Below are 14,143 nucleotides of genomic sequence, written 5' to 3' on the forward strand. Positions count from 1 at the left end.
CGAAAAATTAACTTGATAGTAGTCAGTTGTAAAAAATGTTCTACAGATCCCGGACTATAAACTTTGAACAAAATTTAATGACATCATTTGCATGCGCGAATCTTTACGGACTTTTTATAGCATAAACAATTTAGACAAGTGAAAAAAACAAGGCGGATACTCGTTGCCATAGACAAGGAAATGACTATACAGTGTGCACCTATAGGTCACTTGTTTGCAAGAAACGCTGTTTCGCGTTTATATTTAAAACGTGTTACAAAAACGGAGATGTGGTAATTACTTTTTTTGGACCACGCTCCGTTTGCTATGGACAGAATTTAAAGCACTTTTTTATTACTATGCAGAATTTTGTATTGCAATCTGTTGCCAATTGAGTCAGCTTTGGCCGTCGGAAATATACAAGTTGTTAAGCAAATTGTATTCAGAATATCACTAGCATTTCCTTTTATGGTTAACTAATTTTCAAATCACAGCTTTTTCTAATTGCTGTAGACTATTTGTTCTGTTTCTTATTGTATATTTAGTGCAAACTCCATAAACGATCGCAGCAGTTTTGCATTATGGTTTGGGCGTGCACAGAAGGTCTGCCAGAGTAAAGCCAAAGAGCTATAAGTAGAAAAAGGTAGGGCAGAGAGATCTCTAAGGGATTCTACTATATCGCACTATAAAAGGAGAAGAGACACAAATTTTTACATCGCTTAAAATTCAGTATGTAAATATGTAATTTTTTTTTAAGAATATGTGCCATATTTTTTATAACATGACCAATATTCCCATTCCCCTTCAACTATTCGGGAAAGACTGTGCTAAGAGTGGGTACGACAATAGACCAACAGGGCGGGGATCGAAGCACCACCCCTCGGTGATGAGTCCGACCGCTCTTACCGTTGAGCTACCGAGCTTACCGATTTTCAATGTACCTATCAATAATCAAAGTAGCAACAACATGCCATACTAAAAATTTAGTCAAGTCAACATAGTTTCAAGCCCTCGATTGTTACAATAGTATCCCTGACATCAATGGCAATCAGTTACAGCAGTCAGTCAACAATTGACTGTGAATCACCAAAACAACAATAAAACTCAACATTAATTTGGACAATCATGGAAAATAAAAAGATATGGAATCCAAACAAGTCGTAAATTTTAAAGCGGACTGCAAACTATCACAGGAATGCCATCACGACCTATACACGCTGAGGCAAAATAGTAGCTAAAGGTGTTAGGGCCACTACGGACTTTATGATGAAGCAATTAAATAGTTAGGGACACTAGAGATAGGTGTAGAGACAAAATAGTAAAATAGAGAAGACAGAAAACATAACCGTTTTTGGCAGTTAGTTTTATTGTAAATAGACATTTAATTTGAATAATATCATGAAAATTTAAGAATTTTCGTAAGTCTAATAAATTCACCCCGTTTGGTGCCTAAACCTGCCTAAATGCAGTCAATAAAGTTGCTACAGTCATTGTAATTACATTGTAAATCATACTCCGGGCCTATTTTAAAAAGCTTAATTGATATGTAGGGTAAAGTTTTAAAAATTAATTTTTATTTCTAGGACGATTATAAACACGTGCTAAATATCTTTGGATTGTAAAATGTCTGTAGTTTGTGGGTGCCCTTATTGCGAGTAACTGTCGGGCCCTTCAGCCTGGGACGGCTATTTCGGCCTTCGGTCGTCTTTTTCGGAGCCGTTCGCCGGGAAACATGCATAGGTATGCATAAATAGATCAAGAGCGCATACGATAGGGATGCCGATACTGTATTACTCCAAGATATAGGGGTGCCAATACTTGAAAAGCTCCGAGGTATTCAATGCGAAAATGTTCAATGAAGTTCACAAAAATAATGACAAGACGTTGCTTTTTTATTAGACTTACAATTGGGTAATGATTCTAATCCCCTACTCCAAATGATTTTCTATAGAATTGATGAATCTGTCAGGCTTTAGGTACTACAATCATGCCTGATGAAAAGCAAGGGTGGGGTCAATTTGTCTTGCATTGAAGCTATCAAGCTATGTGAGTGAAAGAGAATGCACCTGTTTTTGGGAGCATACACTAGTGCACCGATTATAACCTGCTATGCTAGAACACTATTAGTGTCGGATAGAAGTAGGCGTTACTTTGCGGAAGTTCATCATGAATAGATAAAAAATTTATATTTTGCTATCCGCGAAAAGCCGATGAACCCATGCGACAACGTCACCCAGGTCCGACAAAATACTCTCTACGTAAGTTTCACCCCGAAACCGAAACCGGAGCATCCTCAGGAGATGTTGTTCGTCGGCTTTTCGCGAATGATTGCAAAATAAATCAATTTTTAACTATTAGTGTCGTCTAAATGTACATATTGTAAACAAAGTCCTCCGCCATGTCTGTCTGTTTGCTCGCGATAAACTTGAAAAGTACAGAGCGGATTTTTCATGCGATTTCCACTAATAGATAGAGCGATTCACGAGGAAGGGTACAATTTGTTAAGGCTCTGTGAAAATTGGTTGAAACATTACGATAATTGTTGGAAATGTCGAAAAAAAGCAATGTGCTAGGTACCGAAAATTTTCATTAACAAAACAATGTAGAGATGGAATAATCCGCTAAGGAAGGGTTACATGCGAAGTTGCAGGCGTCTGCTAGTCTACTGTAATTCCTACATACTATTACAATGATGCCGATACGTGAAGTGGGACGTCTAAGGTGTTAGCACGCGGAAGTTTATTTTTATCCACAATACTTCTCAGCGGCTCATAAGTGCATTGCACAGTGAGGTAACAGTGTCACCTTCACGTTCATATAAACTAAATATTATAACTATCGCATAGAACAAAACTGAGTAAAAGTGTGATGAAGCTTTGGTAAATAGAAGTAGAAAACAATAACTTTCTAAGGATCACTTGCGCATAATATTAATACCAATAAAATCACAAATCTTCAAAGGTAAATTTTTCATTTATTATTATTTATTTAAGTTTTTCATTTTAAAATTAAAAAAAATATTTCTTCAATATTCTACTAACCACGTGATGTGTTTACCTACAAAACCTAATAAGTGTTGAGTTCGCATGGTAAATAAGTGTTGAGGTTTTTGACTTTTCCAACCTGTGTATTTTTTTGGTACGAAGTTATAAAAAAAATTCGACACCTTAATAAAATCTGATAAATTCATTACTTTGAAACAAAAACAAAAATCTCTAGACCAAAGAACATTATGAGCAACGCTAAATGTGGTAAACACAGAAAGGTTGCAGGTTGATCTTGCATAACAATCCTATTCGTACACCCCTAGTGATATTACGGTGTTTTTTGCAAATAGCTTCCTTTTTTCGGGCTTTACTTTACTTCACGGGCTTTTTACTGATGCAAATCTCACTCCAAGACATAATTACGCCTACGAGAAAATATATCAAATAATTTTGTCTACAACATTCACATTCGCACAGTGCGCTGCAGCGGGATGACGCGCTCTTTACAAGTCCATTACATAGTGGCCCGACACCGACCACAATACAGGTGAGCCAACTATCTCCGATGTATTGTTCGTGTGAATAACTATTGAAATATTCCTTCTAACATAATATGTAATCAGATTTATTTAAGGCTGTGTTGACTTATTAGATAGAGCCGTGATATCCCAGTGGATATGGATCCGGGGCATGCAGTTATGTGCATTCTAAGAAATTAAATATCAAATGTCTCAAACGGTGAAGGAAAAACAAGGTGAAGAAACCTATCATACCTGAGAATTTTCTTAATAAAATTCTCTATGTGTGTGAAGTCTGCCAATACGCATTGGGCCGGTGTGGTGGATTATTTGGCCTATCCCCTCTCGTTCTGAGAGGATACTCTAGCTCAGCAGTGAGCCCAATGTAGGTTGATGATGATGATGATGATGACTTATACGTGGGATCTATGGTAAATAGGACAAGCTCAAGACCGAGAGGTCGTGGTTCTATCTCCGCCCGCTGCACTAGTGTTGCACTCACCCCTAACATGGACCTTTCAGAGTAATTGAAGGGGAACGAGAAATTGGTCAAATGTTAAATATATGGCAAATATTCTTTAAAATTGTTTGGCCAAACTTGATTTTTTTTTACAATAACCTACCTACCTAAAACGCGGTTGTTCCGAATTTCGTTCGGTCAAACTTCTGGACTAAAAACAGAAAGAGAAAGCTCTACAAAAGAAACCTTTTTAAACCTCATGTTGAGAATATTTTGTTGGATATCGCAGAACATAAATTTCTTATTCATTGAGCTTTAGCTCTACCAAAAGTAATAAGTAGTAAGTCTAATTTTCAAGTTCAGAAAAACAAAACTCATTTTGGTGTGTTGGATAATTAATTGTTACAACTCATAATATGTACATAACAGTTTACAATATTTGTAACAATTACATTTATCAATTTGTAATCTTATCTTGTGATAAATGGACTCATGTACCAGAAAATTAAACAGTTACAGTCAATAGTTTATTGCAATGTGTTGCGTAACACAAAAGAATAATTGTGAAGTTTTGTTTAACCAGTATATCACTGTAAATATGTTATTAATTATTAATTATATTTTTCCTTAATGAGCAACTCAAATCTAACATGAATTAAAGTAGCAACCTTATCAATATTCAGGTGAGATGTTACTGAAATAATTTAGAAAAACCATCTTTTTTTGTTTTAAAAAACATTAAAAAAATCATCACAAATATCTCTCTGCAAAGATCACTACATAGAACATTTGTAAAATGAAAAGTACAAATCACATATAAAATAAAGTTAAGGTAACATACCTCTTTAGCAATCTGGTCGAGTGCCTGCTCCTCCGCCGAGGCCTTGGTCTGTGTGCGCTGGCGCCGCGACGGGTCCATCTTCACTGCCACTTTGCTCGCTGTCAACAATATTACAGCTTTGTGATTAATGTTATACAAACCACATCTTCATCCATCATCATCAGCTTTATGGATCTTAGACTCTTAGATATTTGTGACTGGGATCAAAAGCTCAACATGCTCTCAGAGCCACCAGCGTGCAATACCACCAACTCGACTGCTACAGACAATTTTTAAGAAGATAAGCTTTATATTTCATAGCTGACAACAGCCCTACTCGATGTGTACTGTTTACCAACAAACAAATTAGACATAATGGTACAAAACATTTTAGATTATGTATTTTTTGTTTATAAAATGTGTTTTATTGTTTGTTTATAAAATTTTCATTAATTTAAGATCAAGTTAAACATAATTTACAAGTATTATTAGGTGTGAAATGACTAACGTTTTATACCCTTATTTTTAATTTGTTTGTTGGTAAACAGTACACATTGAGTAGGGCTGTAGTATAGATATTGAAGCATTTTATAGTAATACTTGACAGAATATATATTGCAGATACCCTGTTACTTCTACAAAATTGCTTTACATATAATATTAGCATATACAAATAAAAAAAATACATATTTTTTGAATTTGTATATAAAATATGAGTATGCTAATATTATATGTTACTTTGCATACACTAGAGCAACACAAAATGTATGCAAACATGTACTTCAATTTGACAGGAAACCTGACAAATTAGTATGAAACCATATGCAATTTTAGTAAAGTCTATAATAGATCTGGAGCTTAACATTTTAATAGCCGAACATCTATGGTAGTCTAAAGGAAGGCTCAGTTTGCCAATCTATTTTTCTTGCCCTAAACTAATACTTTCCACAATAAAGCCATATTGAATATGCTCTGTTTTTAGTATAGACGGCATGTCTGACAAGGCAATTATAGGGTATTGGAGCTAAATAAACCATGATAACCTCACCTGAACAATGCATCAAGTTGTGTGCAAAGGATAGAAAAATTTAATGGAAGTGACATGCCAAGCAATGTGTAGCATATGCATATCAAACATAAGTCGCTTGTGGGTAGTCTCATGGGAGAACAGCCTAAGTGTCAAAATCAAGTTAGTTATTCTATTATACTTGATTCCCAGTTTACATCAATCAATCTTTAATACTCCATACCATATTGCACTAGCATTGAAAACTGTACCCAGTTGTAACAACTGCTAGCTAAAAATTTTAAAATTTAATTGAATCAAAGTATCTGCATTGGGCCAGCATGGTAGACTAATGCCTAACCCGTCTCATTCTGATAGGAGACAAATGCTTTAACAGTGAGATATATAGGTTGTTGATGATAAAGTTAGTAAATATTTACCTATTTTTAAAATTCTTATAAGAAACGGTACAAATCATGCTTTAAATGTAATCCCCATATTTGGTATGTAGACTCATTAGATTAAAACACACAACTGTGCAATGCCATCTGCAATTTATAAGGATGCAAGGTTAACATCTTTAGTATGGCTTCTCTACACTTTGCTTCTCTATATTCAGTGCTTAGAACTAAACATACAATGCCAAGTTTGTCCTGCCACTTCCTTGGTGTTGATAAGATATTTTTTAATCTTTTTAGAGTTATGATTGAAGATGATTGTAGGTTCATTATTTAATCTAATTTCCAAGATAAAATCTTTGACTTTCTAGTTCTCTATGAAAACAAATACTATATACTAATAATAGCGCTATGGTATTACCCATATCATTAATTATTTTTTTAGGAGTAGGAGAGGGAGTACAACAAACACATATTTAAATATTATTTTTAAAGTAAAGATATATATTAAATGTAATTAGTTATCTACCCCAAACAGTCGAATAAAGTGTTTAAGTTTAATCATTTCCAGAAGTTAAATACATACATTTAATTTAAGTGCTAATATGTTACAAAAAGGTGTTACAAATAGTTTGTTCAGGGAAACAACAATTAGTTTCAATATGAATTAACTCACAGTTTCCTTGTAAATTGACCATATCTACACAGGAATAATTTCCGATATATTAACTGTTGTTTAGAATACACTGCACTATCAATGTATGCACTGAGTACTGAGAACAAATGCTTTCTAATGCTCCTTGAGCATTGAGACAACCTCATTAACATATTTATCTGGAACAGGTCAGCTATAACCAAGAGGGTTCGCTGTTCCTTCCCGCATGGATGTTTTCACAAAACATTATTAGAATTATCATACTAGCAGGAAAATGGGTGGGCACAAAGCCAACATATTTTTAACGGCAGTCTTTCAATGACATCATACTTACGGGGACAGTTTACAGATGTAAACACATCGCTTCCACGCTCCGAGCGATACTTTTTCTCACGTCAACTAAGATAAGATCACTTTTTATCAGTATCAGATTAGAACTTAACCGGGCACATTAAAAAAAGCGCGTTTTAAAAATTACGGGGACATCAATTCACTGCCTACAATAATCACATTAATAATACTATCTAAACACACTTTTTACAGTATAAATTCAGTCTGTTGGCACCACAATTGATATTTACGAATTATTATCAAGTTTAAAACATTAGAAATTGTAAAATTCGGACTATTTTTATTAAAAATTAAAAAGACATACTATGACATGCATGCCATTTTTTCTGCCATTTATAACCGTTGCGTTCAAGAATGGAATGTCAGTTAATTTACGGTTTCGTTCGATGTTATTAAAAACAAGTTTTGAACAGCATGATTATTTTGTATTTTTAATTAGTTACTAAAATCTACAAATTCATTTTAATTGGCAAAATAAATGTAATGTCCCTAAAAGATAATATATGCTTTTATTTTTATTCTTTATACAAATCTAGGCACTCACAGAATACTGTACTTGGGTCTGGGAGAAAAAAGTAATGTGAAGCCACCTTTATTTTATTCGACTACGTTTACTTAAGAGTCGAAACTTTATTTTGACTAAGAATGAAATATTGAAAGTGCCCGGCAAATTGAAATAAATTCGTAGGGTATTCCCAAAATTATAGTGTAAAATGCAATTATTGAATTAACTCAGGTAGGTAGTATTTTTTTTTAATTTAAGTTGTCTTTTGACCAGAGATGTGCATCATTCACTGTATATTCATCGGCCCCGGCCCATATCGTTAACACTGAACACTGGTGTAAACATGTTGAATATTAAACTAAAACTGACTTTTTTAATGGATGGGATGTATCATGTATGGGCCATACGTCACGAGAACCACTCCCCTCACGGGGTCGTTGCTTTCCTACTAGCTGCTGATGTTGCATAGCTCTAATTACGGCGGCGGTACATCTTACTCCGCTCCATAACTTAGCATCAATGGAAACTTGCTTAGCTTTTAAATCATAGTATAGCTCATCTCTGGTGGAACACGACCCTGTCTTCTAATTACATTTCACTGCATTTGAAATTATTTACGAATCATATAATAATCATCTTTCTAAGTATGGTAATTACAGTATACTTTGCATTATATGGTAAGCGGCGTGGATGATGAGTACCACTACTACATAAGAAGCGTTAGAAATGTAGGGCAAAAAATTAAGCAGTAGCAAAAAAAGTACAATTGAAATAACACAAATATAGTAAATTATATTACATTTATTCATCATAAAACACATTTTAATATTGTTCACAATCATTCACATATTACAAATTTTAAACTACAAAAAACAACAAATGCACTTCATCTATTCACTCTTGGTTTTGGGTGTTTCCTCCTTGTAGTATAAGAAGACGAAAGAGAAAAGGAACACTCCAATCATCATGGAGAAAGCGCTCACATAGTACGGGTAGGCGCTTGGAATGAATCTCTCATACTGTGTGTGTTGTAGAGGACGCACAGACACCTGAATCAAAGAAAAATATTATTATTACTTACTAAAGAAATCTATACTAATATTACAGAGCTAAAGTTTGTGAGTTTCTCATATTGTAGGGGGTAATCTCTGGTACTGACCCATTTTGAAAAGTTCTTTCATCAATAAAAAGTTAAGTTATCAGGAAGTAACTAGCTATATTTTATCGGCCAGACCTTTGTTACATGCCACCCAATTTATCCTTGCCTTGATTATCCTACCTACAAACTAAAGTAACACATGCTGGATCCACATTGGCTTTCTATCTATATTTAACAGTAAACCAAAAATCACACACGCTTTTATTAGCTTCACTTGTAACTATGTATGTAAGAAAATCTTGGAACCTTAATTTGACCCACTTCTCAGTCTTTGATTAGGATGAAATTAGTTCTGAGAACACATGACTAGCTAAGAAACGTTGTTACAAATCCAAGATGGGGGTCTGAATGTTTGAAAATTTCTGTCAGGAATAAGAAAAAAATAATCACATGACTTAAATCCAATATGGCGGATGTACAATTTATAAAGCGTGCTAAAATCGTGTTTTTTAAACTAAATTATTATTATTTTATGTCAAGTTATTTGCAGTAATTCAAGATAAGCCTTAATTTTGTTACTGTAAATATTAGGTCACCTGTGTAGAATGATACAATCTTGTGTATCCAATCCTGTCGTAGTCCACCTTGAACTGGTACACTCCCCATACGTCTGGCACCTTGAACACTGCTTCGTACACACCGTTGGGTTTACGCTTCAGTGTTGTTCTGATGAATGGATCTATGCGCACAAACTCTAGTTGCACATCATTAGCTTCAAATGGCTGCCACTTGCCATTCTTTAATTCTTCAATCTCAATTCTGTAAACCTGAAATTATAACATTATTTGTTTGAAAATTTCATGGACTAAAATTAGAATTTGAAGTTGTTCCATGTTATTGGAATATGACTGTCATACATTAGGCAATATGGTTATAAATATTATTGAAACCTATTCTTGTCATTGTCCTATTCTTGAGATATCACAACCAGGTATTAAAAATCCGAAAAACACAGAAACCCATATTAAATGGTAACCAAGCAAGGTTCTTGAAGTAAACAGTGACACACCAATTCTAAACTATTGAAACAAAAGAATTACTAATTCTCAATGTTCCTTATGAATGAAGGCATTAAATTAAGGTATGGACGAAAGATGATGTGATTAAGAATTGTGTATTAAACAAACAAGTAATAATTAATCTACAACTGAATACTTACTACTATCTGAAATAATATAATTTTATTTATTAATAATAATATAATTTATCCATTTATATGATCCCCGGCTGGGCCCATAGAGGTTTTATTAATTTGTCCAGGTCTGGCTGGTGGGACGCTTACGCCGTGGCTAGTTACCACTGTACGTGCAAGGACTGATTAAGAGTTTGGGTAAACTGTTGTGTAGAAACCGTAAGGGGTGTGGATTTTCATTATGAAATTAATGAATGAAATTTTACTGAAATTTCATTATATTCCTACCAAGTTAGCCCGCTTCCATCTTAGATTACACCATCACTTACATTCACTTACACATCAGGTGAGATTGTAATCAAGGGCTATCTAGTAAAGAATAAAATAAATTTCAATTTAGGTACCTAGTTTCATAAAGACACCAAGATATCCACCTTAGGCAGTCCATGGTGACTCCAAAGTGTACAAGTATTACACCAATCCAGTTATGTTGTTGGATTGCCTAATTAGAAAAAGTCTAAATATATTAATTCTCATATAACTTACAACTGAGTCAGTGATGGTGTAAGTGTTGGTGGTGAGCTTATCCCCCTCCCTGTGGTGCGACACGTGGCGCACGCGCAGCTGCCCGCGCTCGCCGAACGCCCACTCGCTGAGGTCCACTGCGAGGGCCTTGTTACCTGACACTGCCGCCTTCACTTTGTCACCCTGCAAAATTATGAAGTTATCTCGAATTTTCATATAAGAAATCTATACTTATAATAAATCTGTCGAGAGGTCAATTCTGTACATGAAATATATTTCCACTCCAATAACTATCAGCGGGTGATTAGTGATTGATACTGATGCCAAAAATGCAATCAGTAAAATTTTTCTCTGTCTGTCTGTCTGTCAGTCTGTATGTTCGTTATAGAAACAAAAATTACTCGACAGATTTTAACAAAACTTGGTACAATTATTTTTCATATTCCTGGGCAGGTTATAGTATACTTTTCATCTATATGATCAATAGGAGCAGAGCAGTGAAGGGAAATCTTGGGAAAACGTGAGAAGTTACTCTATTTTTACAGCCTACTACTGTAAGTTGCGGGCGTCCGCTTGTTAAAAATATATCCATAAATATGTCACCTATGCTAAAAAACTATGATGTACTTCAATCTGTGTTTGACTCTAGACCAATAAAAATAATTATAATTCAGCAATAACTAGAAGGAAGGTGAAGGTAATAATGCAAACACTCACATGGACTTTAGCAACAGGAGAACTGAAAGCTTCATCAGAGAAGAAGAATAGAGATCCACTGAAGATGATGCGGGCATTGTTTCTAGCTTGTAGTGCAGCAATCAAGACAGTTTTGCGACCCACAGCATGGGGGTATTCCTTAACCTGAAATGTAAAATTAATGCCTGGTGATGAAATCAAGAAATTATAAAACAAAACACACAAATGAACAGAATAATATAACAGTATGTATAACAGTAATAACAGTGGTGTATATTATTCTGTTAATTTTTGTAATATTAAGAGCATTATTAAGCTGACAAAAAAATACATCTAAAGCTTTTTATCATTTCAGTAGTTTTGTTTCAATCAAGTTTGCTCTAAAATCTAAAAAAGGTAATCCAACATGATAAACTATATTGTAACTGCATGGATATGTTTTATACAATGCAATCCATACACCGCATGTTCACAGCTGCCCCAAAGTTTGGTATATAGTATACATTATTTATATTATGCATGTTAGTACTAACAACTAACTGAAGAAAATAAAACTGATGAGGCAATCATATATTTGTTTCTCTACTCCCATATCATAATGCACTCAAAATAAAAACTCAAACTATAACACAAAGCTAAAAGCTATTCATTCCTACTGGTTGTTTGGTAACATTCTATAAATAATTTCCTTTTTAAATAGTTCCATGGCATTGGGTACATAAATTTAGGTTTTCTTATAAGAGACAAAATCGAGAAGGACCATGCACAACGTCAATTATATATTATTATCATGGTTGTAGAAAAAGTACTGTATGCCACTGCATTTAAATAGCCATGGTAGCACTCATGCTGTCTATTGTGCAATAAATAACCATATTAATCCTACCTGACTCTTAGGATTATAGCTGTAAGCAGTGCTATCAGCTGTCAATATTGGCAGAACCAAGCTGTTATCCTTGTCAAGAATGAGTCCAGTGCCTTCAAATAGCAATGGCTGCGTGTTTTGTGTTCCGACAATGGTTGGAGCATTGATGAGGTTCTTGGGTGACACTACAATTCTTGTGTGATCTCCATCATCTAGTGAATCATAGTTAAAATGGTCTATCACAGCCGCAGACTCTTCATCCATCTAGAATTAAATAAAATAACATTGGTAAATTCTCCTCTAACCATACCTTTCATCAGTTTTGAGTAATATGTGAATTTCAATAACTATAATATTCTTATATTAAAATAAATACAGAGGAAAGATTTTTTGATAGATAACATGTTCGCTGCAGCACTGATTTTTCTGTACTTTCCCCTGGAGCGGAACGAGGTATTTTTTAAATTGAACGTATTAACAATCCTTCTAATAATATAAAGCTAAACCACCACCAAGGCATAATATATTAGCCATATTTTAGCCCTGTATTCCCAGGGGAACATAAACTATGTAGGTGACACTGTGGGATGTCCATTAGTGTAAGTATATGGCAATATTGTATTACTCTTTTTGTAAAGGACACTAAATTCTTAAACATTTTGTACACCTATAATATCACAAAACATTTGGATCATAATCACACTAATATTATAAAGGTCAAAGTTTGAGTGAAAGTGTGTAAGTATGTTTGTTCCTCTTTTGCCCTGCAGCTACTGAAGAGATTTAGCTGAAATTTGGAATGAAAAAACATTTTACTCTGGATTAACACATTGGCTAATTTTCATGTCAGAAAAATCCATGGTTCCGGAGGGATTCGTGAAAAACTGAATTCCACACAGACATAGTCGCGAGAGTCCACTAGTGTATGTATAATTTTATATCCAATGTCTGTAAATTATGTTTAATGCAAATAAAAAAATTATTATTATTATATAAATAGTATTCAAGGCACCTATTGTGGGTTGTCTTTACTTAGATAATGTCAATTCATTAATTACTAAGTAACAATTATGCACCATGTCTGCAGTCTGATTTATGCAGAGTATGTGAGAAGCTAAATCAAAACACATATATGAGAGTCCAACATTTCAAATTATAAGCCTCAACATGTTCACAGTTTACTGACAGAATGCAACAAAGCAAGAAGTCATGGGTTCTAACCCCTACAGGACCTTTGTCATATTCACTTTTCATATTATTGGTCATATTTGTCATAAATGCTTTGGTAATTGTTATTATTAAAAAGGCATCATTATATCGCTATATTTAGTTACCTCAAAGCCACATTCTGAAGCTATCTCTCTATACACATCTCCAGCAGCCGAGTTCCCAGCCATTAAAACATTGCCTCCATCATCAATGAACTTGGTAATGGCTTCAGTGTCTAACTGTCCGCCGAACTCGACGATGGACGGCGAAAAGACTATCAAATTTTTAAACAAGTATTCTCCATACTTTGACAAGACCAGATTAGCGTCGTCCGCTAACTTAAACGTTAAACTGTAGCCACGCTCTAGAAATAACGAGTACAAATTAACAAAAATAAAATGTTACATTCATAAAATATTTAGGTACAAAATGTAGAAAACAGATGCCGGTACCCTAAAAGACACGCCATCCATTAAACTTTACCTTGCAAAGACTTGAAGAATTGAGAATGGGTTTCCCTTATATTTAAATTATCAACTAGCACTAGCGTTTCTTTTTCGGCATGTGCAATTGAAAAGCATACTAAAATGCCTAAAATTATTGGAATCTTCATTTTATTTTCTAAATCGTACGCCGACAAAATTTCTCACCCAATTTTTTGACGTTTCACGTCACAAATAATGTCTGACGAGTGACGTGTACTTACAAGCCACAGACTTCGTTAAAAAAAGTGTCATAAACCAGAAAGAAAAGAAGAAAAACCACAGACTCGGTTAAAAATTAATTATATAAAATCGGTACTCAATCGTAATTTATTCCTCCAAGGTTTGAATACTGTGGTTTTCGTAATCTGTGCTCATTTCTATTTATTTTATTCT

At 34.3% G+C, this 14,143-nt stretch overlaps 2 protein-coding genes across 2 annotated transcripts in view; both read right to left on the minus strand.

Annotated features, from left to right (window-relative positions):
- LOC112054257 (leucine-rich repeat flightless-interacting protein 2) overlaps window positions 1-7,527 on the minus strand; it is a 48,120-nt gene extending 40,593 nt beyond the window's left edge. Inside the window, exons 1-2 of the mRNA XM_052881775.1 lie at window positions 7,158-7,527; window positions 4,786-4,883 (exon numbers count right to left, since the gene is read on the minus strand). Coding sequence (XP_052737735.1) covers window positions 4,786-4,863 — 78 coding nt within the window. The 5' untranslated portion in view covers window positions 4,864-4,883; window positions 7,158-7,527. The remainder of the gene's footprint in view (window positions 1-4,785; window positions 4,884-7,157) is intronic.
- Window positions 7,528-8,462: 935 nt separating this feature from the next.
- LOC112054255 (dolichyl-diphosphooligosaccharide--protein glycosyltransferase 48 kDa subunit) lies at window positions 8,463-13,959 on the minus strand. Its single transcript, XM_024093957.2, has 7 exons — window positions 13,749-13,959; window positions 13,391-13,629; window positions 12,078-12,320; window positions 11,213-11,356; window positions 10,517-10,678; window positions 9,375-9,605; window positions 8,463-8,728 (listed from the first exon to the last, which is right to left on the minus strand). The coding sequence occupies exons 1-7, from the start codon at window positions 13,876-13,878 to the stop codon at window positions 8,570-8,572; spliced, it is 1,308 nt and encodes a 435-aa protein (XP_023949725.2). The 5' UTR covers window positions 13,879-13,959; the 3' UTR covers window positions 8,463-8,569.
- Between the last annotated feature and the right edge of the window lie 184 nt (window positions 13,960-14,143).

The sequence above is a fragment of the Bicyclus anynana genome, chromosome 5 (assembly GCF_947172395.1).
Source record: "Bicyclus anynana chromosome 5, ilBicAnyn1.1, whole genome shotgun sequence".
In the NCBI taxonomy this organism is placed as follows: domain Eukaryota; kingdom Metazoa; phylum Arthropoda; class Insecta; order Lepidoptera; family Nymphalidae; genus Bicyclus; species Bicyclus anynana.

What these genes read in the sequence shown, in the direction of transcription:
- LOC112054255 (XM_024093957.2), bottom strand. Translation starts at nt 13,878, where the DNA reads ATGAAGATTCCAATAATTTTAGGCATTTTAGTATGCTTTTCAATTGCA. An exon ending in ACACCATCACTGACTCAGTT is followed by an intron (nt 9,606 to 10,516) that starts GTAAGTTATATG and finishes TTATAATTTCAG; the next exon opens with GTTTACAGAATTGAGATTGA. An exon ending in GATTGTATCATTCTACACAG is followed by an intron (nt 8,729 to 9,374) that starts GTGACCTAATAT and finishes TCTTTGATTCAG; the next exon opens with GTGTCTGTGCGTCCTCTACA.